The sequence below is a fragment of the Panthera tigris genome, chromosome C1 (genome assembly GCF_018350195.1).
Source record: "Panthera tigris isolate Pti1 chromosome C1, P.tigris_Pti1_mat1.1, whole genome shotgun sequence".
Classification (NCBI taxonomy): Eukaryota; Metazoa; Chordata; class Mammalia; order Carnivora; family Felidae; genus Panthera; species Panthera tigris.
The window spans coordinates 206,254,542-206,276,206 of record NC_056667.1 but is presented as its reverse complement, the minus strand read 5'-3'; the positions used below and the strand labels follow the sequence as shown (position 1 = coordinate 206,276,206).

Below are 21,665 nucleotides of genomic sequence, written 5' to 3'. Positions count from 1 at the left end.
AAAGGAACAAGCTTTACCTTATTTCCATTTATACTGGTCTAAATTTCCCTAAATCCTTAAGGCTGGCACGGCCACCGTGATCATTCTTAAAATGTCCCATGTCTTCAATGGCAATTCCAGACTCTATCATGTCAGCCTTCCCCAGTGCTCCTACCACCTCAATGATCAACATCTTTTTGGGTCATCGTTTTAGTTCTGTGTGTGTGCCCATTACATCTCATTACCATCTGTGTGCTGTGGCTTGTGTTTGCAGCATTTTCATCAATAGCTATTTCTACAGTAAACCATGCTGACTCCAGAGCATCCCTGGCAAGTCTTGACTCCAACCCAAGCACCAATGAGAAGAGCAGCGAGAAAACAGACAACTGCGAAAAGGTGGGGCTTCTCCTCCAGTTACCCAGCACCTGGAGAGCCAGCGCCCCCCACCCCCCCACCCCCCCGCCTCGCTAATTCAGTCTTTCTTGGTTCTTCCGTTCCTAGATCCCTAGACCCTTGTCTTTGATAGGGTCAACCCTTCGATTTGACAAGTTAGATCAAGCAGAAACCAGGAGCCTTCTCATGTGCTTTCTTCACATTATGAAGACAATTTCAGAGGGTAAAGAGAGAGCCCTTGAAAATTAAAATTTTTAAAAAGGAAAAAAAAATTGAATTTCCGAGAGTCTCATGCTACATGGTGTTTCCTTCCAGAGACGCTGATTGCCTACTGGCAAAGAGCACCCAGTCCAGAGGTGTCTGACTTCTTCAGCATCTTGGAGTAAGTTATAGAGTTGATTTGTTAACCTGTTTTTTCTGGAAGCTTCAAAATGGTTCAGTATACCATCCTTCATTCTAAGGACCCATATGTCCTTAGAATGTCCTACTATCTATCAGTAGTAGTCATGAATAAAATATGCATAAAATCATCTTTTCTTTTAATGTACTTCTTAAATGAACAGTTTGTATAAACAAAAGAACATGAATAATTGGAATGTGGCCTTTTTTTTTCCTTTCTAGTGTTTGTCTTCAAAATTTCAGATACCTAGGAAGACGCAATATAATAAGGTAACAATTTTTAAATTCCACGAGGTTAGTCTGATCTTTAAAAAAATATGGCATCTATTAATGTATATCAGGTTAGACTTCAAGGTATATGTTAGAAATCTTAAGGTGCACATAAGGATCGTAAGGTTGACCTCAGAGTAGACGTAGAAGTTTGACACTTGCCATGTACTCATCATAGATCTAGGACTAGTTAAAAGCTGTCTAGGGAGAAAAGCACAAAACATACATTTCTAAAAGGAAGCCACATTTCCTGTATCGTCCGAGCTAATTTATCTATCATTTTGCATGGATGTAATGTAGAAGATTCCTATGAACCTTCTACATCCAATGTGAATACATCCAATGTGAATAAGTGACAGGAATAAAAGGTACAGCACAGGGAATACAGTCAGTGGTTTTGTGGTTTGGGGACTTATGGTGAGTGCAACGTACATAGACTTGTCAAATCACTATGTTGTACACATGAAACTAAATATAACATTGTGTGTCAACTGTACTTAAGGAAAGAAAGAAAGAAAGAGAGAAAGAAAGAAAGAAAGAAAGAAAGAAAGAAAGAATATACTCCCAGTAAGCTGAAAAGAAAAATTAATCTAGAATAACTTTGTGTTGACATTGTTTTCTCATGAGAGACCACGAAGCCCCCAGCACTTTCGCTAAACCCCCGTTTCCCATTCCCAAAAGATGATGTGATTTTATCTTTCATAGCACGCAGACTATTTCGTTGTTCAGTAGTCGTGTTGCCAGTGGCCGGTCTTTATTTAAAAATAAATTACAAATACTGAACTGTGATTAAAACCTCAGTTTCCCTTGCAGGAAAATTGCTGCGGCATTTAAATTTGTGCAGTCCACCCAGAACAATGGAACTCTCAAAGGATCTAACCCTTCCTGCCAAACATCAGGTCCCTTGCCACAATGGTAATGTCGCATTTGCTTGATATTTGTAATCACATTGTGTTTATGCATATGTGTGTGTGTGTGTGTGTGTGTGTGTGTGTGTGTATGTGTGTGCGTGTGGAGGGATACGGATGCTTCCACATGTGCATACACAAGCAGGCACATGCATATGTATGTATGCATACACTTCAAACCACATGCAGAAACTCTCCTCTATCTGCTCCGCTAGCTTGTGAAAACCTAAGAGTCAAGGATTATGACTTATTTATGTGCCCTTGGGGCACAATGCCATGCAGTGGATGGAGGTTAATAGTACCCTAATTTAACTGAGCCCGAAAAGACATCATTCCAATAAACGACTCATTTAATGTTTGCTAACCTCCTAGTGACATATCAAATGTGAGGTCGTATCTCCCCATACCTTTCAGCCATTGTAATACATTAGCAGTGTCCTCAGAGCTAAAATTGTTTTTTTATCTATTTATTTTTTTCATGTTTATTTATTTTTGAGAACGAGAGAGACAGAGTGCAAGTGGGGGAGGTGCAGAGAGAGGGGGAGACACAGAATCCAAAGCCGGCTCCAGGCTCTGAGATTTCAGCACAGAGCCCGACACGGGGCTTGTACCCACAAACCGCAAGATCGTGACGTGAGCCGAAGTCAGACGCTTAACTGACTGAGCCACCAGGTGCCCCTAAAATTGTTTTTGAAAGGGTCACAAGCAGTGAGGAAACATGGATGGCTCCATAAGCTCGTGTTCGATTTCCTAGTCATTATACCGGTTTGACTAGCACATAGGGCCTGGAGTCATCCTTTATGAACCTACCCTGTGGGAGGATTTTGCCCTGAAATCCTACTTTAAATCTCCCCTGAGTCTCATAAATAAGAATTCTTTGCTAAAATTTTCTCCAGTTTGATTTATTCTTCCCAAAGTTACCATAATAATATGTAATATGAAAATGGCTATATTTTAGAAAGAATTTCAGAAATAAGAAAGTAGTATATAACCAAAAAACCGTGGAGTAAGTTTTGCCTCTTAGTCCATAGGGACTCCTCGAAGTTGCCCCTTGTGTGAAAGCAAATGAGAAAATGTAATAGGCGTGTTTTCCAAATGGTAATAGGAGAGAAGACTATCAACAATGACTTTCTGCCTTTAAAGACAATAGTAAGGTACCTGAGGTCACTGCAGTTTTGTTGACTTTTGGTGGGTTAAATTGCAGGCTTCTTCCTGAACCATCTAGACACGTCTTGGCCATTCCTACCCCTCCCCTCCTAGGCACCAGGATTTTTCCTCCAGAAGCTCCAGACCAAAATAGACCCAAAACCTGGAATAAATCAGTCCCAAAGGTCCAAGCCATACAAGCCAGAACCCATTTTTTCTTGTAGCTCCAGGGCTCCCCTAACTACTGAAAACCAAAGCTAGGTCTTCTGGGCCTCGATCCATCCAGAGCATTTGATGTGGTCAAAACCAAATAACCCCTTGAAAAGGGTGACCAAGAGAAAACCATTGCCTCCTCTATAGGCTTGACTCTTCAGGGTATCTCTTATTGCCTACTTTACTCAAAAAAAAATGTTTTATTGCCTTGGCCAAATGATAGTGGAAATGAAAGTCCAGAATGGGAAGTGTCTTTACTCCCACATAACACTGGCTCTTTCCACCAGGTGGGACTGCCAAGGAGACATTGAATGAGAGCTGTTGCAGACCATTATCATCATCCTGAGAATGTAGCTGCACCAGGGTCCCCCCCCCCCCAGCTCTCTCCCCTACGAGGATGGAATACCATGGAATTCCCATGAAATCTCATGATTTCATTAAATAATAATGAATATGCTTGTTCAGGCTTAGTATCTATTATTCTTCTATTACCCTTTGGTACCGCGCATCCTTCTGAACCCTTTTTTGGCTTAAATAAAACCTCTCCAAAAGCACTCTTAAAAGTCCCTTTGATCATGTCTCCTGTAATTAATATTTTTCATAAAACATCTCTGGGTAAAAGTTGTTTATATTTGACTCAGTCTAGAATTTTTGAATGAACATTTGTATCTCATCTCTCTCGTGCTATAACCTATCTTCTTATGTAATTTTCAGGATGCATACCACGTCCGCTCACGAAGGACATAAGCAGCACCGCTCACAAACTTTACCTATAATTCGAGGCAAAAATGCACTTTCTAACCCCAAACTTTTACAGATGTTAGACAATACCATGTCCAGTAAGTAAACGAGAAATAATAGGACCGAGACGGCTAGGGGTGTTTCTCTAGATGCGTGGAAGACATTAAATGCGTTAGAATGTTTCAGAAACGTAAGGAATGTTAGTGTGTTACTGAGACCGTTACTTTTCAGGCTTGCTGTAGCCCAGGGAATTTTTCTCAGAGGAAAAAGATCAGCAGAGAGGGAGTTTAAAAATTGAAGTGTCCTTATAAGAAAGGAAACAGGCAAATCTCTCAGGATAATGTGCTCCATGTAGCTCCTCTGATGTCAGGTGGATTTGCTATTGTGAGGGTTATGGGGACCTCTGTCAACCAGACTATTACTGTCTGCTGTTTGGGACGAGGAGAAAGTTGTCCATGTCCTAGAAGCACTAAGTGTGATATATTGAACCCGGTGATGCACACATTCCAGCTTGTGAATGAGGAAAAAATGGAGCCCAGTGTTCTGTATTGTGTACATGTTAGTGGTTAGGGACATGTGACCAAAGGCAGATGCCTTCACCTATGAATGTATTTAGGGCCTTTAATGGCCACTCATGCACACTGTCCACTGAGACTATACATTTAGTCTATTAGACTAGGAGCCTAAAACTTGCCCCAGACTGAGTATGAAAGGACTATGACTCTGTCAATGCCTAAATCAACGGAAAAGAAGTAAGAAATAATGGCAAATGGGTCACTCTTGTCTACAGCTGACATATGAAAAGGGCCTACACTCTTAGTTTGAGTGGCTACAAGAGAATTGTCTGGGAGGCTTAAACAACAAACATTTATTTCTTATGGTTCTGGAGGGTGGGAGGTCCAAGGTCAAGGTACCAACAGATTTGATGTCTGATGAGAAGCCTTTTTCCTGGTTTGCAGATGGCCACCTTCTTCTTGTGTCCTCATGACAAAGAGAAAGGCTCCCTTTCTGGTGCCTCTTTTTATAAGAGCACGAACCCATTCATGAGGGCTCCGCCCTCACGAGCTAATTACCTCTCAAATATCCCATCTCCAAATACCATCACACTGGGGATTAGGGCTTCAACACGGGAATTTGGGGCAACACAAACATTTAGTCTATAGGATGTGTTAAAGTCTCTGTCTTTAGACGGACAGTCTTTAGTTTTTGATTCAGCCAATAAGGTAATTGAACCAACCAAAGCACTTTGATTTCATAAATTATTTATCAAAACACCAGAAAACAGTGAAAATGTTATAATAGAAGAAAGCCCTTTATGGAATACAAAGAATTTTCTTAGACATTTATGTATGTTCTACTTCATATTTTGTAGGCAACTCCAATGAAATAGACATCATGCACCATGTGGACACAGAGGCCAATATAGCTACAGAGGTGTGCCTGACTATCCTAGACCTGCTATCACTCTTCACCCAGACTCACCAGGTAAGTGTGACTATAACATCTTCTGCAACATGATAAAACGGGAGGTGGAAAAGTCATGGGAAGTCAAGAACAAAAAATATTTTACTGGGGCACCTGGGTGGCTCATTCAGTTAAGCGTCTGACTTTGGCTCAGGTCATGATCCTGGGGTCTATGTGTTTGAGCCCTGCTTCGGGCTCTGTGCTGACAGCCCAGAGCCTGGAGCCCGTTTCAGATTCTGTGTCTCTCTCTCTCTCTCTCTGTCCCCTCCCCTGCTCACGCTCTGTCTCTCTCTCCTTCAAAGATAAATAAACATTTTTTTTAAATTTAATATTTTATGAAATCAATTAACGTTACATAAATCGGCCTAAGTGTCAGTGGAAAAAGTTTTACAACTGAGACTCAGAGTTTATCAGAAGTTGACTAATGCTCAAATGATATACATACATATGTATTTCACTATTGTCAAATAATAAATATTCTTCTTTGCTTCTCCTGCTTCACCCTCAGGCAAACCGAGCTGACTGAGAGTGGGACTCCACTTTTTCAGACTCAGGGGGAGAGACAAATGATGGCTAGATCCAACAGACTAATAATGCTGAGCGTCTTTTCGTGTGCTTATTTGTCATCTGTATATCTTTGGTGAAAATAATACCTACGTAGTGGTAGAATGACTTAAGTTAAAAAGACTGACCATACCACATTTTGGCAAGGGTATGAAAAAACTGGGACTCTTATCCACCAATGGCGGGCATGCAAACACTCTGGAAAACAGTACGGCAGTCTAAAAAGTTAAACGTGTGTCCGTTATGCGACCGGCCATTCCAATACTAAGCATTTACCCAGGAGAAATAAAAGCATTTGGTCACAAAAACCTGTGTACACAAATGTTCATACAAGCCTTATTTTTAATAAGTGATGAAAACAACCTAAGTGTACATCAACAGGTGAATGGATTTAAAAAATGGTGGTATATCCATACAACAGAACGCTGCTCAGTTACGCTCGGTTACAGTTTGATGCCATTTATATAAAATTTAATAAACTCAAACTATAGAAACTGTATGCCAGTTATACCTCAATAAAGATATTTGGAATATTAGCTCAACCTAATGAGCTTACAGATGTTCGGGGTTGAAGTAGGAACGGCTGGATCCATTGAATAACGTCTACACCAAACACAATGATTAAGCCAAAAAATCCCTGCTTTCAGGAAAAGTGTCAGCATGGTGGTAGAAAAAAAACAAACACCATATTTTAAATCTTTATTACTCAGTGCAAATGTCAGTCAAATCTCAGACATCTTAAAGGCCCTACCGATGCCTACGAGGACGTGCGTCTCTGTGACCCCGTCTCCTGCCTCTGTCCCGATCTCACCCCATGCTCTGCTCAGGCTCCTCTGCCCTTTGTTTTCTCAACTTTGAACTCATAAGCTTCTTCCCAACTCATATCCCTGGTACTAGCTGCTTCTCTCTTCTTGGGTAGTCCCTTCAGATCTGCCCATAGCCAATTCCTTCAGCTCACGTGTGAGTTCATCCATTAGAGGGTCTTGGCTGCCCACCCTACCTAAAGTAATCCTTGCCCAAACCAGTTACTTTTTATTATATCGCATCATTCTGCTCTATTTTCTTATTTAGTAATTTTTTCCAATCCCTGCTGTGTAAGTTTCATTGGGAACATAGACCTTATCTTCTTATTCAACACTATCTCCATTGCCCAGAGTTGTGCCTACCACATAGTAGGCTCACAGTAAATATCTTTTGAAAGAATACAGGTGCCTTTTCACTCATCCTAAGTAACTTCTGTGTGGAATTTCCAGAGACAACTCCAACAATCCGAATGTCAAAATTCCATGATGAAAAGGGTCTTTGACACCTACATGGTCTTTTTCCAAGTCAACCAGTCAGCCACAGCGCTGAAGCACGTGTTTGCCTCCTTGAGACTGTTTGTTTGCAAGGTAAGAGTTCTCCTGGTTCCAGTGAAAGCTCAGGAAAGGATGATAATAAACAGGTGTTTATCCTTACATCTCTCAGTATGGAGGAAAGAAAGTCCGTTTCCTTCTATTTTGGCTTGTTTGGTTTTATTAGAGTATTTGTATTGGTTTTAATAAGCCATTTGATTCCTGGTCTTGACAGTTAACAGTCTTGACAACCTGTCTACTTGGATATCGAAAGGGAATAGTATTAACATGTAGCCATCTCCTGGGGGGATCCTCAGTATTTGTGACAGAGAGTCGGGGAAAATGCACGTCATCATCTGTGATCTCCATTCATGCCAAGTGAAGTTTCCACCTTAAAGTAGACACAGCTGCCAACTTTTGAGGATCCCTGTGGTTTTACAATGTTGGGTGAAGAGGAAACACTTTAAAGTTCTCATTCACTAGTTTCGGGTTGTCATCATTGGTGCCTGGGATACTTACCATGTAGAGAATGATTGTTTCTAGGAAAAAAAGAGAAATATTAATATGGACTTAAATAAATACAATTATATCTCTTCCACTTGCCTGGGTTAAAAAAAAAAGGTGGGTTTGTTCTAAGGAATTTTAAAATGCAAGCAGAAACACAGCAAAATGAAGGCATGCCCCCCCCCCCCCCCCCACTTAACCAACCGTTCTACCTCTATAGTTTCCTTCAGCGTTCTTTCAAGGGCCTGCCGACCTGTGTGGATCCTTCTGCTATGAAGTCCTAAAATGCTGTAACCACAGGTCACGGTCAACTCAGACAGAAGCATCAGCCCTTCTCTACTTTTTCATGAGGAAGAATTTTGAATTTAACAAGCAGAAGTCAATTGTCCGGTCCCACTTACAAGTAAGTGCTGCCAGTTTCCATTAATGCTGTTGTTAAAACCACTCTTCTGTTTCAGCATTGATAAAAGCCTCTAGGCCCCTGGGCAAGAGCAACCAACTCTTCTACTAGATTCCTCCTTAAAGAGACTCAACACACTCCGCTCAGGTTCAGAGGAAGAGGGCAGCTGGGCAGAAATCAACACAGCCCATAATTCCACTTTTACTTTTCTTCTGCCAAGGAACAGAATCGAATAGAATACACAACTCAGGAAACCGTGACTATCTCTAGGATGCCAAACCCCACCAGATTCCAAATCCAGACATGTCTTCCTTTAAGGCATCCCAAGATTCCTGCAACCTTCTTTAAATATTTTAAATTATAGGAAACACCCTAGATTACGTGGCCTTCTGAAAATTTTAAGGCATAAAGATGCTATTCTTTGGACCCACAGGGAGAAATCAATGATACATTCATCCAATCCAGTGGGTTTCTTTAATATTACTATTTCTGAGTTAGTAACTTTGGAGTTTTCTTTTTCTCTTCTCTTCTAGCTTATCAAGGCTGTAAGCCAGTTAATCGCCGATGCTGGGATTGGAGGCTCTCGGTTTCAGCATTCCCTTGCAATTACCAACAATTTTGCTAATGGAGACAAGCAGATGAAAGTAAGAAATGCTTTATGGACATTTTCAAAGACTTGGGAATAAACTAAACTGGATTCTTTTGTGAAATATCCAAATCAAAAAAAAAAAAAAATCCAAATTCTGTGTTTTGTGTATTGTGACTTAAACTGAGTGCTTACCTTGAGTTTGCTTGCTGAATTGCCGATCAGCTCTAACACTGTCAGTCTATCATCTGTTGCTTGGAATTTCCAAGACGGGTGGTTGAATGAGATATAACAAGAATACTAACCACAAGGGGCGCCGGGGCAGCTCATTGTTAAGGTTAAGCGTCCCACTTTGGATCAGGCCGTGATCTCACGGTTTGTGAGTTCAAGCCCCACTCCCACGTCGGGCTCTGTGCTGGCAGCTCAGAGCCTGGAGCCTGCGTCAGATTCTGTGTGCCCCCTCTCTCTGCCCCTCCCCCACTCATGCTCTGTCTCCCTCTCTCTCAAAAATAAACAAACATTAAACAATTTTACCAAAAATAAAAAAAGAATACTAACCACAAATATCCAGAAATACAGCAATTCTCTCATAATCCTATTGTAGGTCAAATGTATTTAATCTTTCTTTTAGAAATTTCTGAAGACTTCTCCTTTAATCACAGTACTGAAAAGTCCAGGGATCAGGGCCTGGCACTGGGCATGGCTGAACCCAGAATTAAAATGTTTTCCCATTAATTCAAAAAGATACGTGCACCCCATGTTCATAACAGCATTATTTACAATAGCCAAGGCATGGAAACAAGCTACGTGTCCACCCGTGAACGAATGGATAAAGCCGTTGTGGTGTATATATTCAGTGGAATAGCAGTCAGCCATAAAATCTGAGGCAGTCCTACCAGTTGTGACCACATGAATGGACACTGAAGGCATTACACTAGGTGAAATAGGTCAAAGATAAACAAGTACTGTATGATCTCACTTATATGTATAACCTTAAAAACTGAAAATCATGAAGAAAGAAATCAGACTCACGGGTATCAGAGGCAGGGTGGGGGTGAGGAAATTGGAGGAGAGTGGTGAAAAGGTATAAACTTCTAATTATAAGATAGATAAGTACTGGGGATGTCAGGTACAACATGAGGACTATAGCTAACATCGCTCTATGTTATATAGAGGAGGTAGTTCAGAGGGGCACCTGGGTGGCTCAGTCGGTTAAGCGTCTGACTTCGGCTCCGGTCACGATCTCATGGTTTGTGGGTTCGAGCCCCGCGTCGGGCTCTGTGCTGACAGCTCAGCGCCTGGAGCCTGCTTCGGATTCTGTGTCCCCCTCTCTCTCTGCCCCTCCCCTGCTCACACTCTGTCTCTCTCTCAAAAATATATAAACATAAAAGAAAAAAAAAAAAGAAGAGGTAGTTAAGAGAGAAAATCCTATGAGCTGTCATCATAAGGGGAATTTTGTTTTCCTTTTTTCTTTTTTCTTTCTTGTCTCTATACTGCATCTATAGGAGAAGATGGCTGTTAGCTGAACCTATTGTGCCACTCCTTTCACAACACATATCAATTAAACTGCTATGCTGTATGCCTTACATTTATATAGTGACGTAGGACTGTTACTTCTGAACAAAACTGGAAAAAATGATTTGAATAAAAAAACCTTTAAAAATTAAAAAATAATGTTTTCACATCCCCTCCCTACTGCCTCTATTTTTACCTCTCTCTGTCTCTTAGTTCAATTTTCCTCTTTGTTTACTTCATTTACAAGCAGGATCTCCCCATGAGCGTGCTTTCTCAGAAATTCTGAGGATATCGAAGTATCCTGTAAGTGGAAGAGGCACTTCATTCAATTGTGTCAGTTAAAGTCCCCAAACTGAACCTTGTTATCATATGCCCATCCCTAAACCAATCACTGGCTCGAGGGATCAAAGAATATGATTGGCCAGGTCAGGAACGTGGGCCACACCCTGGTGCCTGCGAAGGAAGTAGACCTTTCAAATCACATGACCCAGAGCCAGAGAGGAGAGCATCTCAAAGAACAATCAGGATGCTATTACTAGAAGAAGCTAGGTGAGCAGATAAGACGGAGTCTACTACAGTTCTAATGTTCAAACGTATACACAACCACAACACATAAGATGCGCGTATAAAGAAAGTACATGCTTATGAGCAAGACAGAGAACGCATCAAACTGTGAGACGATGCCATAAATAATCGCATAACTTGAAGTAACTTATCTTAGGAATTTGAAACCGATAATGACCCAGCCTCTCTCTTTTCCAAAGAACAGCAACTTCCCAGCAGAGGTGAAAGATCTGACAAAACGTATAAGGACTGTTTTGATGGCCACAGCTCAGATGAAAGAGCATGAGAAGGACCCCGAGATGCTGGTGGATCTCCAGTACAGCCTGGCAAACTCCTACGCAAGCACCCCTGAGCTGCGCAGGACCTGGCTGGAAAGCATGGCCAAGATTCACGCAAGAAACGGCGACTTATCCGAGGTGATTAGCAAAGGCTCAGTCCTTCTCCATTGGCATTGTCTCCTTTAGCGGGACGATTGGATTTTCATTTACAGTAGGATACCATATTTTCCCGCTCATCTAGATATGACCCGATTATATATTATGTGCATTAAATGTGCACATAGGATTCAAGAATTCCTGACTCCATGTAAATGATACCAAGTAAAAGCCACAGTTGTTGGTATCAGCTGTAATTGGGATATGCAGCGTAATTAGGATATGCAACGCAGAACTAAATGTTAAAAGCCTAAGACTAGGGAGGATGGTTGGAACGGTGTCTGGAAATTGAGAAACTGAGTTATGTAAGTTAATCTTCTGTGTTTTAAAACTTCTTCCCTATAATTGGACTCGGATGGGGAAGCTTGCCTTCATAGTGAGTAATCTCAGGCTGGGGTAATCTGTCCTCATTTGCAGCTGGTCTTAACTGGTGATGGAAGTATTAACACTCTCATGAGCCCTGTGAGGAGAAGGCACTGTGTGAAGATTATAAATCAATAGCTAACTTTTCAATGTCCGTTTAAACACTGGGTGGCTTTTTATGTAGCAGTTCACAGCACCCAAGTGGTTTCTAGACACCAAATGGAAAAGTTTTGCCTTATTCTCAGAAATATGCCCCTTTGGGGAAGAGACTAAATTGTCCGGGATGGTCTTAAAACCTGAAGTTAAACCTGACGTTCTTCTAAACGCGTGTGAAGGATCCTGGGATAGAAAGAGAGCCAATCAGAAGCTGCAGTTGGAGGCAGTTTGATGGGACAAGAATGAGAAACTCCAGTTCCTTGGATTGCCCAGAAAATGGGGAAATCCCTCCATAAAACTTCAAGCGAAAAGCTGAAGTCATTTGGACCCTCAACAGGCCAAGTTCTAGTACCTGTTCAGCAATGCTCAAGGCTTTTCGGGAGATACTAGAGAACGTTAAGATGTCACCATATATTCTGGTTGGCGGGAGCACACATTACATTAGGCCACGCTATTTAATCACGCACCACCTTGTGAGGTGACCATCTTAAAGGCAGTAGAAATTCCAAGGGGGCCATTATTGGAAACAGAAAAGGTAAGAAGATAGCTTAATTTTATTTTCAGTTTAGATCCCGATACCGTAGCGTATAGTTTTAACAAGGAAAGAGAATTGGATTTTAAAATATATACATCAGGGGCGCCTGGATGGCTCAGTCGGCTAAGCATTCAACTCTTGGTTTAGGCTCAGGTCATGATCTCACGGTTTCTTGAGTTCATGTCCTGAGTTGGGCTCTGGGCTGACAACACGGAGTCGGCTTGGGATTCTCTCTCTCCCTCTCTCTCTGCCCCTCCCCCATTCATACTGTCTTTGTCTCTCTCAAAATAAATTAATTTATTAAAAAATAATAATAATAAAATAAAATATCTACATTAGGCTTAAATAGGAAGGAAGGTAATTCTACAGAAAAATTCTTGAGGTCAGTTCATTCACCCACTTGAAGATAACACCCAGATAAGCACACAAACAAAACTTCCTGAATAAGCATTTTATTCTTGATTGTGAACGCTTTGGAAATCAGACTGATTCTTGTTTTTAACTCCGTCATTAAAAGGATTCCTCCATGTATTCTTACATGGAATACTGACTCATCTAGGAAGGTTAGTGCTGATTAGTCAGCTCTGTGCTGTGCCTTCCTCTAAAACCGTTCTTTTTTCTTACAGGCCGCTATGTGTTACATCCATATAGCTGCCCTCATTGCGGAATACCTGAAAAGAAAAGGTAAGACGACCGTGTGCAGGGAGAAAAGTCCAGAAGTGACATGCTGAAGCCTAAATTAAAATTAACTTCTTGATTTTAGTATTAATCTCAGTTATGTTTCATTAAGTAACATTAATGGTCACAGATATTTTTAATTAGGCCGTACTTACCAATTTTAGCTTTCATGTCACTATCATGTTTAATCTGTCTACAAAAAGGCTAACTGGTCAGCTTCTTAGTTCAAAATGAGAATGTTTTATCGTTTACTGATTTATAGTCTCATAAGCTTGTATTAACACCAACCTGTAGCCATGTCTTAACCTCATCTTGCACTACCATAGGTTACTGGAAAATGGAAAAGATTTGCACACCACCCCTGCTCCCGGAGGATACCCATCCCTGTGATAACTACCCATTACTAACAGCTCCCAGCGGAGGAAGTGAGTGCTCTAACTCTCCCGCATAAGCTCCTTTACCCCCAGGGAACAGAGCAGAGCAAATCAAGTTGCCGCTTCAAGTTTACTTCGATGAAATTCTTAAATGTATATTCTTAGAAGCAAAAGCTATCCCAGACCTTCATAACTCACACTGTCAGAGTCTGAGGCTCCTACCATTCAGAAATCCATCCAAATTTATGAAGTTCAGAACCAAAAAGTTCTCAGCAAATAGAACTGCATCTTATCCAATATTTAGGATTATGAGTTATGGCCATATTTGCTTCCAATTTGCATACTAGTCTGCCCTTGGGATTTTATTCTAAAATTGTTTAAAATTGCAAGAGAAATCCATTTTAATCTTGAAATGTAAAAAAAAAACCTACTTGTTGAAAATAAGGAATGCCAAAAATATATATGCGGGACTACATAATCAACATGTTCCATTTCATTTTTATACAAAATTTTTTAATGTGTATTTTATTTTTGAGAGAGAGAGACAGAGACAGAGACAGCAAGCAGAGGAGGGGCAGAGAGAGAGGGAGACACAGGATCCGATGCAGGCTCCAGGCTCTGACCTGTCTGCACAGAGCCTGACTCGAGGCTTGAACTCACGAACCGTGAGATTATGACCTGAGCTGAAGTCAGTGCTTAACCGACTGAGCCACCCAGGCGTCCCTCCATTTTGTTTTTTTAAAATGTTGCGGCGCCTGGTTGGCTCAGTCGGTTGAGCGTCCGACTTCAGCTCAGGTCATGATCTCACGATCCATGAGTTCGAGCCCCGCGTCGGGCTCTGGGCTGATGGCTCAGAGCCTGGAGCCTGCTTCAGATCCTGTGTCTCCCTCTCTCTGACCCTCCCCCGTTCATGCTCTGTCTCTGTCTCAAAAACAAATAAGCATTAAAAAAATTTTTTTTAAAATGTTAACTGGTTCTGACAATTTACAACATATAATAATTTATAGCACTGATTTCCTTTAATTAAAAATATTTCCTCTTTAATGTTTGATGAAAGATTTTGTAACAATCACTAAAGAATTACTCTTTGCAAAAAATGGGGCAATATAGTTAATATATTTAATCTGTTTTCTATTGAGAAAGCTTGTTCAAACCCAAAGGATATGACCTGCAATCTACCTCATAACACTATCTTAACTTTCAAAATTCAGTGGAAAACTCAGTGTATGAAAAACACAAACAAATCCTTAGATCTGAAGATCAAAATAATTAAACGAAAGATAACTTGGACTTCAGTTACATATACATATTTAATGAATCCCTTATTTAATTAATTAACATAATCCCTTGTTCTAAAAATGCATATATTTTCTAAAGAATCTCACTGGATTTTGCAAAAAGAACATATGAGCCAAGTTAACAAAGTGAACCGTGAGATAGTGAGGTCGCTTGTTCGAGGAGGAGGTCACACCTGGCATCGTGGCTTGTGTCCACGCTAAAATTCAGGGATCTTCCTGCCTGGCTCCACACTAACTATTCAGCTTCATTTTTATATACAAGTCATCAAAATTATCACTATTTTGTCTAACATACCCCTTCACCCCCGCCTATTTTATATCGGAATCAGACATATATGTATCGTATCTATTTTATATCGTAATACAGCTCCGTAAAGACTATTTCAAATTCTAACAAAAAACAAAACTGAAGACACCTGATAAAACTAGGTGTCCGTTTGACAAATTGTGGAAACTTATATCCCAAAATTTTGCGTGAGACTTTAATATGAAAAAATTTTAAATACCGACTTTTAGCCCGGAGGTAGTACTGGACTATAACATATCCACTGGGAAAAGAATGTATTTGTTTAGTAAACTCTAAGGAAGGTGATTTTTTATGATGCACTAGCATATATTCATATCCATTGGCATATATCTGAAGTCCTCAATCTACTTTTACATTATGATGTTTCCAAGTCACAGGGATAGAGTATCCCTTCACTACAATGTGCAAATAACCAGAATACGGGCAAATATGAGCAACTCCAGAAAGTACAGCTATTACAAGGATCATCATCCTGCAAGAGATGTATCGTGACTTTCTCTGCTCTGTCGGGGATATATATGTCCCTGCTCCTCAGTTGTCAAATATTTTAATATATGTTTAATTACAGAAGGAATATTCTCATTTTTAAAAGTAGGGAAGTAGAATTTCTAATGCAAGAATTAGATTGCAGTAATCATCCTAATTATAAGTTTTAGCACATTTTGGAGTGATAATTTAGTTACACAGCCAATGAGCTGATTATTAAAAATGGAAACATGTCACAAAAGTATCAGCTAGAATTCTAAAAGCACCTGTTCCAGGTAAGGCCCGCACTGGGCTCAGTAATGAAAGTACTATTATTACTGCCTCCTGTTTTCGAGTGAGAAAACCAAGAGAAGTGATACAGGCTGCCCTAGAGAGAGAGCATGGTGAGTTTGTGATGGGGCCAAAGTTCAAGGACTGGTCTGACAGTGTAAGCTGTGTCCCTGACTACTCGAATTCAGTTCCAATCCCTCCTCTGGGGACATGGCCCATTATCAACTGTTTTTATATATTATCTGTAGAGCCAGATATATTTGTTTTGATCTTGGTAGCCACGGTGCTAAGAAAATTTAAGGAAGTTTCTAGATAATGCAAAGGAGTGAAAATCAGCAAGTAATGAGCATTGTTTTCATAATGCACTGACCATACCAGCTGTTTGCTCAGTATTAATGTTTGCGTCCCTTCAACCATCTTTTGAGATAGATAACTAACGTCTTCAGTTTGACAAATGGGAGAAACAGCCTCCACGAGGTTGGCTAAACTAGAATGTTGGAACTGTGTCTATCTACAAATTCTGTATTTTGTCCATGCCAGCTTCTAAAAGAAAATATGTCACCTGAAAAATGATACAAAATTAGAAAACAGGATCATTGGTTGCCTTGGAGAGAATATTTATCAACAGTCATAGTCTACCCATCTTGTTGACGGAGTGAGTTTTATTATGCTACCATGAAGAAAGGCATGCTCTATCCCAAACAGGATGTGGCTCAAATAATAATGTCTCATTTTGCTTGGTCCTCTCAAGGCATGTTTTCTATGGGCTGGCCAGCTTTTCTGAGCATTACACCAAATATTAAAGAAGAAGGAGCAATGAAAGAAGATTCGGGAATGGAAGACACACCATACAATGAGGTTGGATCAATATAGTCTAGTGCACAGTAACTGAGAAAACAGATGCGTTGAATTGTTACATTAAGCTAAATATGGAGGAGAAAATCTTATTCAGAAATCAAATAAAGTTACTCTAGAATATGACTTAGGCAAAATAAAAGGCAGGCTACAGTTCAGCTGAGAATAATAAATATCAGATTCCACTGATAAAGCATAATTTTTGATGACTACTTAAAACTAAACTTTACTTCTCTAAAATGGACCCAAATATGTTCTATCAGCTCTTCTGTAAGATATAAAATCTCTAGTCCTTTGGTAAATACAGTAAGGGATACTGCAAATTTTGTGAGCTGGTCACAACTTTTTTTTTAATGCATTAGAAAGTGTATTTGTAAATACACTTGTACAGAAAGGCTCACTAGTTTCTGCAGAAAACCTTCTGATTTGCAAACCATGGTTATTTTTCATTAATTAAAGGGAGCTTTCTACTGATAATTACATTGCAATAATTCTGATGAAGAAAATAGAGCTTCTTCATCAAGTAAATAAAATATTTCATAAGCTAATTGTTTCTATCTTAATGTTACATCAATTGAAAAAAAAAGGATACAGAAAGCAAGTTTGGGGGCAGAGTTCAATTTAATTTTATAGATGGTTTTATATTAATTTAGTATATATACCTTGCAAATAAGCAATAAATGCAACTACATATTTAGATTAACTATTTCAAATAATGCTTCAGAGTCTTTTCTGCGAAGACACTGTTGAAAAGATTCCAACAAATAATTGACTTCCTTTAGGGAGTATATAATTTGATTCAGCTGAACATTTATTAGACCACTAGTATATGTGAGGTATTGAGTTAAGGTGGGGAGAAGAGCTAAATAACCCACAATTCTGGCTTTCAAAAAGTGTAGAATCTTGAGAAAGGCGAACGTTTTTCAGTCTAAGACCCATCAAGTATAAATATACGCAACTAAAGGAAAATAACTTCTTACGTGACAGTGGTTGGGATGGAGATAGAGTTTGGACAACCATTCAAAGACCCTAGAGTTTCTATAAAGGCTCAGGGCAGTGGAGAGCTCATGATCAGATGTTCGTTTTAGAAAGCTGCCTGGAGAACAACACATAGGACGGACTGGAGTGCAAAATACATTACTAGCAGACCACTATGGGCGTTGGGGGGAAATGAACAGGGTTTTGATCCAAGGCAGTGACCGTGGAATGGAAAGAATGAGACAGACCTGAAGGCATTTCATAGATTCAAATTAGCAAGCTTGCAAGACTAAGTCAGTGATGGAAAAAGAAAGATCCAAGACACCACCATCCCGTCCAGGGTGGACGTAGATGCCAATAACAAAGATAGGAAACAGAGTAACCCCACTATGAGGAAAATTGACACTGTAACAGTTTTGAAAACCAGGTTCAGGGAGGAACCACAATGTTCATCGTGTTGAATCTCCTTTCGATTTGGGGAATTGCAGAAAATCCTGGTGGACCAGCTCTACCTGTGCGCGGAGTTTCTCTGGAAGTCTGAGCGATATGAACTCATCGCTGACGTCAACAAACCCATCATCGCTGTCTTTGAGAAGCAGAGAGACTTCAAGGTACGTTTTCTAAAGCCAGACGCTGGTTAAAATATCCTGCTCTAAATTGGTGATTTACTTACAGTTTTCAAACGTGGAAACTGCCTATTTTTTATGTCAGCATCATCGTCACGAAACCCTTTGATTTATGGTTTCAGAAATTATCAGATCTCTACTATGACATTCATCGGTCGTACCTAAAAGTTGCAGAGGTGGTGAACTCAGAGAAGAGGCTGTTCGGTCGCTACTATCGTGTAGCCTTTTACGGGCAGGTAAGTTTACCAGAAGTTCCGTAGCCTGGAAATTCTGTTAAACAACTAAACTTTATCTTTCATTCTCGATGAGACGGCTGACTCCATGTGCCAGGGGATCAAGAGGATGTGGGTGTGTCTACGTATATATGAGGATTTTTCTGGATACACCAGTCCTATGTTTGTCTACAAGAATGTACTGAACTGGGAGACAAATAGAGAAATCCATGGGCCTTAGTACAGATCGAGTTGAAACCAATGATTTCTAACTTTTTAGAGAAAGAGGACACTTATTTTTCAGCATCCTGAGCTGAGCCACCCAGGCACCCCGAACATTCCGTTTTTTTCATTTTCACAGTTGCGATGACTCCTGCCCTCTCATTTCCTTTTCTTCCCTCCCCTCAGGGTTGCCTATAACTTCGTTTTCTCCTCGGAATCTTTTAAGGCTGCAGCTGAAGAAGTCAGATCCAGCCTGATCATTCTAGATCATTTCCCGTTGAAAAATGGATTTTGCCCACCTGATGGTTTCTCCAGCCCATATCTAATCTAGGCATACTGACCAGGTAGAAATAAAATATGCTGCTTTCCTACCAAATTTTAATTTCTTTTGAGAAAAAAAAATTTATTTTCCTCTAATCACCAACGGCAGCTTAAAGCTAACTTCTTAATTAAGAAAGATAAGCTTCTCTCTACCTGGAAAGAAAAATATCACCCCTTAGCCACTTTCCATGAACAGGTTAATCCAACTCAGATTTTCCTCCTGAGGCACAACAGCATCAGGAGTATGGAGATGGACAAAGCAGGTGGCAATGGCCCACGGATAGAGACTAAACGTGGACATGAGAGAGAAACAGAACTATTTGAAGTGACACGTACATTGGCAGGGAGAAAGCGTAGGAATCCGCAGAAGAGAAGGAGAAAGATAAGGGAAGGGTATCTTGAATATCATGGAGAAAAGAAACAATTTTTGACCTCAGGGAAACATTAGCAAAAAGAAAATGGCAGGACGCCCCATCGAGAAGGGAATGTGGGCATGGAGGGATTTCAGGAGAAAAACAGGGTTTCTAGGGAGTGGCCACAGACCAAATGAGCAGGAGAGAAGTGGCACACACGGTGTGCACTCAGCTAACCAAGATTCGCATCTACAATCCTTCGGGCCGTCTTTCCAATGAACAAGTAATAAACTGCCATTAAGAGTCCGGTCGTGAAAACAAGATTGCCCACCTGATGGTTTCTCCAGCCCATATCTAATCTAGGCGTACTGACCAGGTAGAAATAAAACATGCTGCTTTCCTACCAGATTTTAATGCAGATGTTTATTCTTTTCTTCCTTTGGTCTTGATGGTTCCAGGCTGTGGTAAGTTCTCTCTCTCTCTCTCCATTTGCATGCCCTAATAATCCTCACACTTCCCTCCATATGGTTTTACTGAACCGTAACTTTTTTGTGTGCAAATCAACATTGGGGACGACGCTGGGATAATCCTGCTTCCATTCATTCTGGAGTCATCCGGCATTTCCCGAACTAAATTGTGTTTATTCCAGTTATCTGAATTACAAAAATGTATCATTTATTTTATGTGTGTATTATCATTCCGCACAAAGGGAGATGTAGTTTAAAAACCTACGTAAACACGCATAGACTCCAGCGCACGTTCAGATAAATATGAGCACCACGCGTTTGCAGGGCGTGTAGAGTAAGCTTAGTATTGGAGATTGTCTGCTCATTTCGGACCACTGTGACTCACAGCTGATTATAAAGGGCATGGTGGTCAGAGTCTTAGAGGTTGGAGCAGTGGTCATTGATGGGCACCCTGCCAGTCTCCTGATCGGACCCTCCTCCTTTCCATACGAGTGTCGTAGAGAAATAGGGCTGTCTTTGGTGGGGAACTCTGAGCAGAGGTGATGGTCTCGATACCCAACACAAAAGATGACCAGTGGGCTAAATCTTTACCCAGTAGGGCAGAGTAGGTCTCTTGAGATGTGAAGTGTATGGAAACCAATTTGACCATCAATTTCATATTTAAAAAAATAAAAATAAAATAAAAAATAAAATGATGAAAGAAAGAAAGAAAGAAAGAAAGAAAGAAAGAAAGAAAGAAAAAAAGAAAGAGAAGGAAAGAAAGAAAAGAAAAATTTTGGAAAGGCAGCAGAGGCAGAAATATCATGTCGGCACCTAGAGCTCTGGAACACAGAAGAATTTTCTCATTCTGTGAACCAAGTGAATGTGCCTATATTCAATCATTTTGTACCTACAAAAATGATTCAACATAATTATTGTCGATTAAGCTGGAAAGACAAATTCTTTCCTTATCCACACATGTCTGACCGGTACATACCTTTTTGTAATTCTTTAAGCCCTCCCCGTGTCCCTACCAGTATTTTCTACCTTCGTTTATAAAATTGGGGCCATGGGTCCTTAACTCACCTACTAAAAGAATACTTGAAAACCCTTGTACTAAATAGACTGAGGGGGGCAGTGGGGAAGGTCTGGAAAGAGCTACTTTCAAATGACCTAACTGTTCTTTTTGCAGATTCCTCAATAACGTGTGCTGACTGTGCACTTGGTTTTTTTCTCTTTTAACGCTGCCAGTATTCTCAAGTGTCTTGCATTAAAAGTTCCAACCTAAGCTTAAACGTGTTTTGGAAAATCTGCAGACCTGGGTACATGCCTAAGCGTGGTACTTTCTAAGCCCAAACCCCAGCCCCCTTTGAACAAAACCTAATGGAGGTCGTCTTGATACACGGCAATGTAGAGCCTGGTTCATCACTGTTCAGATGAAATTCAAAAAGCTGTCCCAGGACCCCAAGTGGAGAGTGTGAACAGGTCTTGAACAGGCGCGGACAGTGCACATCACTTCACACTTGATGATGAAGAGCTACTAACTCGATTTGAACATTTCCCTGAACGTGCGCAGAATGAAAGTTCTAAAGATCTACGATAAACTCTTAACTACTTGATTAGCATAATCCCCGTAGTCAGAAATAATTTCTTTTTCATGATGGCACTTTAGGTCCCTGTAAAATTCATCTTTTAATATCCAAATTGGCATGTCTTGCAATCATGTTACGAAGATTATGGGAATATAATACGCTATAGGCTCTTTGCCTCC

At 40.4% G+C, this 21,665-nt stretch overlaps 1 protein-coding gene across 7 annotated transcripts in view; it reads left to right on the top strand.

Annotated features, from left to right (window-relative positions):
* DOCK10 (dedicator of cytokinesis 10) overlaps positions 1–21,665 on the top strand; it is a 267,897-nt gene that overhangs the window by 229,997 nt on the left and 16,235 nt on the right. For 5 of the 7 annotated variants that reach the window (XM_042995487.1, XM_015538862.2, XM_042995486.1 and 2 more), the window contains exons 35-50: positions 254–375; positions 481–595; positions 688–754; positions 994–1,041; positions 1,855–1,956; positions 4,023–4,147; positions 5,422–5,534; positions 7,331–7,468; positions 8,136–8,318; positions 8,849–8,959; positions 11,181–11,396; positions 13,095–13,152; positions 13,473–13,571; positions 16,633–16,739; positions 18,203–18,325; positions 18,463–18,576. In XM_042995487.1, the coding sequence (XP_042851421.1) occupies positions 254–375; positions 481–595; positions 688–754; positions 994–1,041; positions 1,855–1,956; positions 4,023–4,147; positions 5,422–5,534; positions 7,331–7,468; positions 8,136–8,318; positions 8,849–8,959; positions 11,181–11,396; positions 13,095–13,152; positions 13,473–13,571; positions 16,633–16,739; positions 18,203–18,325; positions 18,463–18,576 (1,841 nt within the window). The remainder of the gene's footprint in view (positions 1–253; positions 376–480; positions 596–687; positions 755–993; positions 1,042–1,854; positions 1,957–4,022; positions 4,148–5,421; positions 5,535–7,330; positions 7,469–8,135; positions 8,319–8,848; positions 8,960–11,180; positions 11,397–13,094; positions 13,153–13,472; positions 13,572–16,632; positions 16,740–18,202; positions 18,326–18,462; positions 18,577–21,665) is intronic. The other 2 variants (XM_042995484.1, XM_042995485.1) reach the window with 2 other exon arrangements.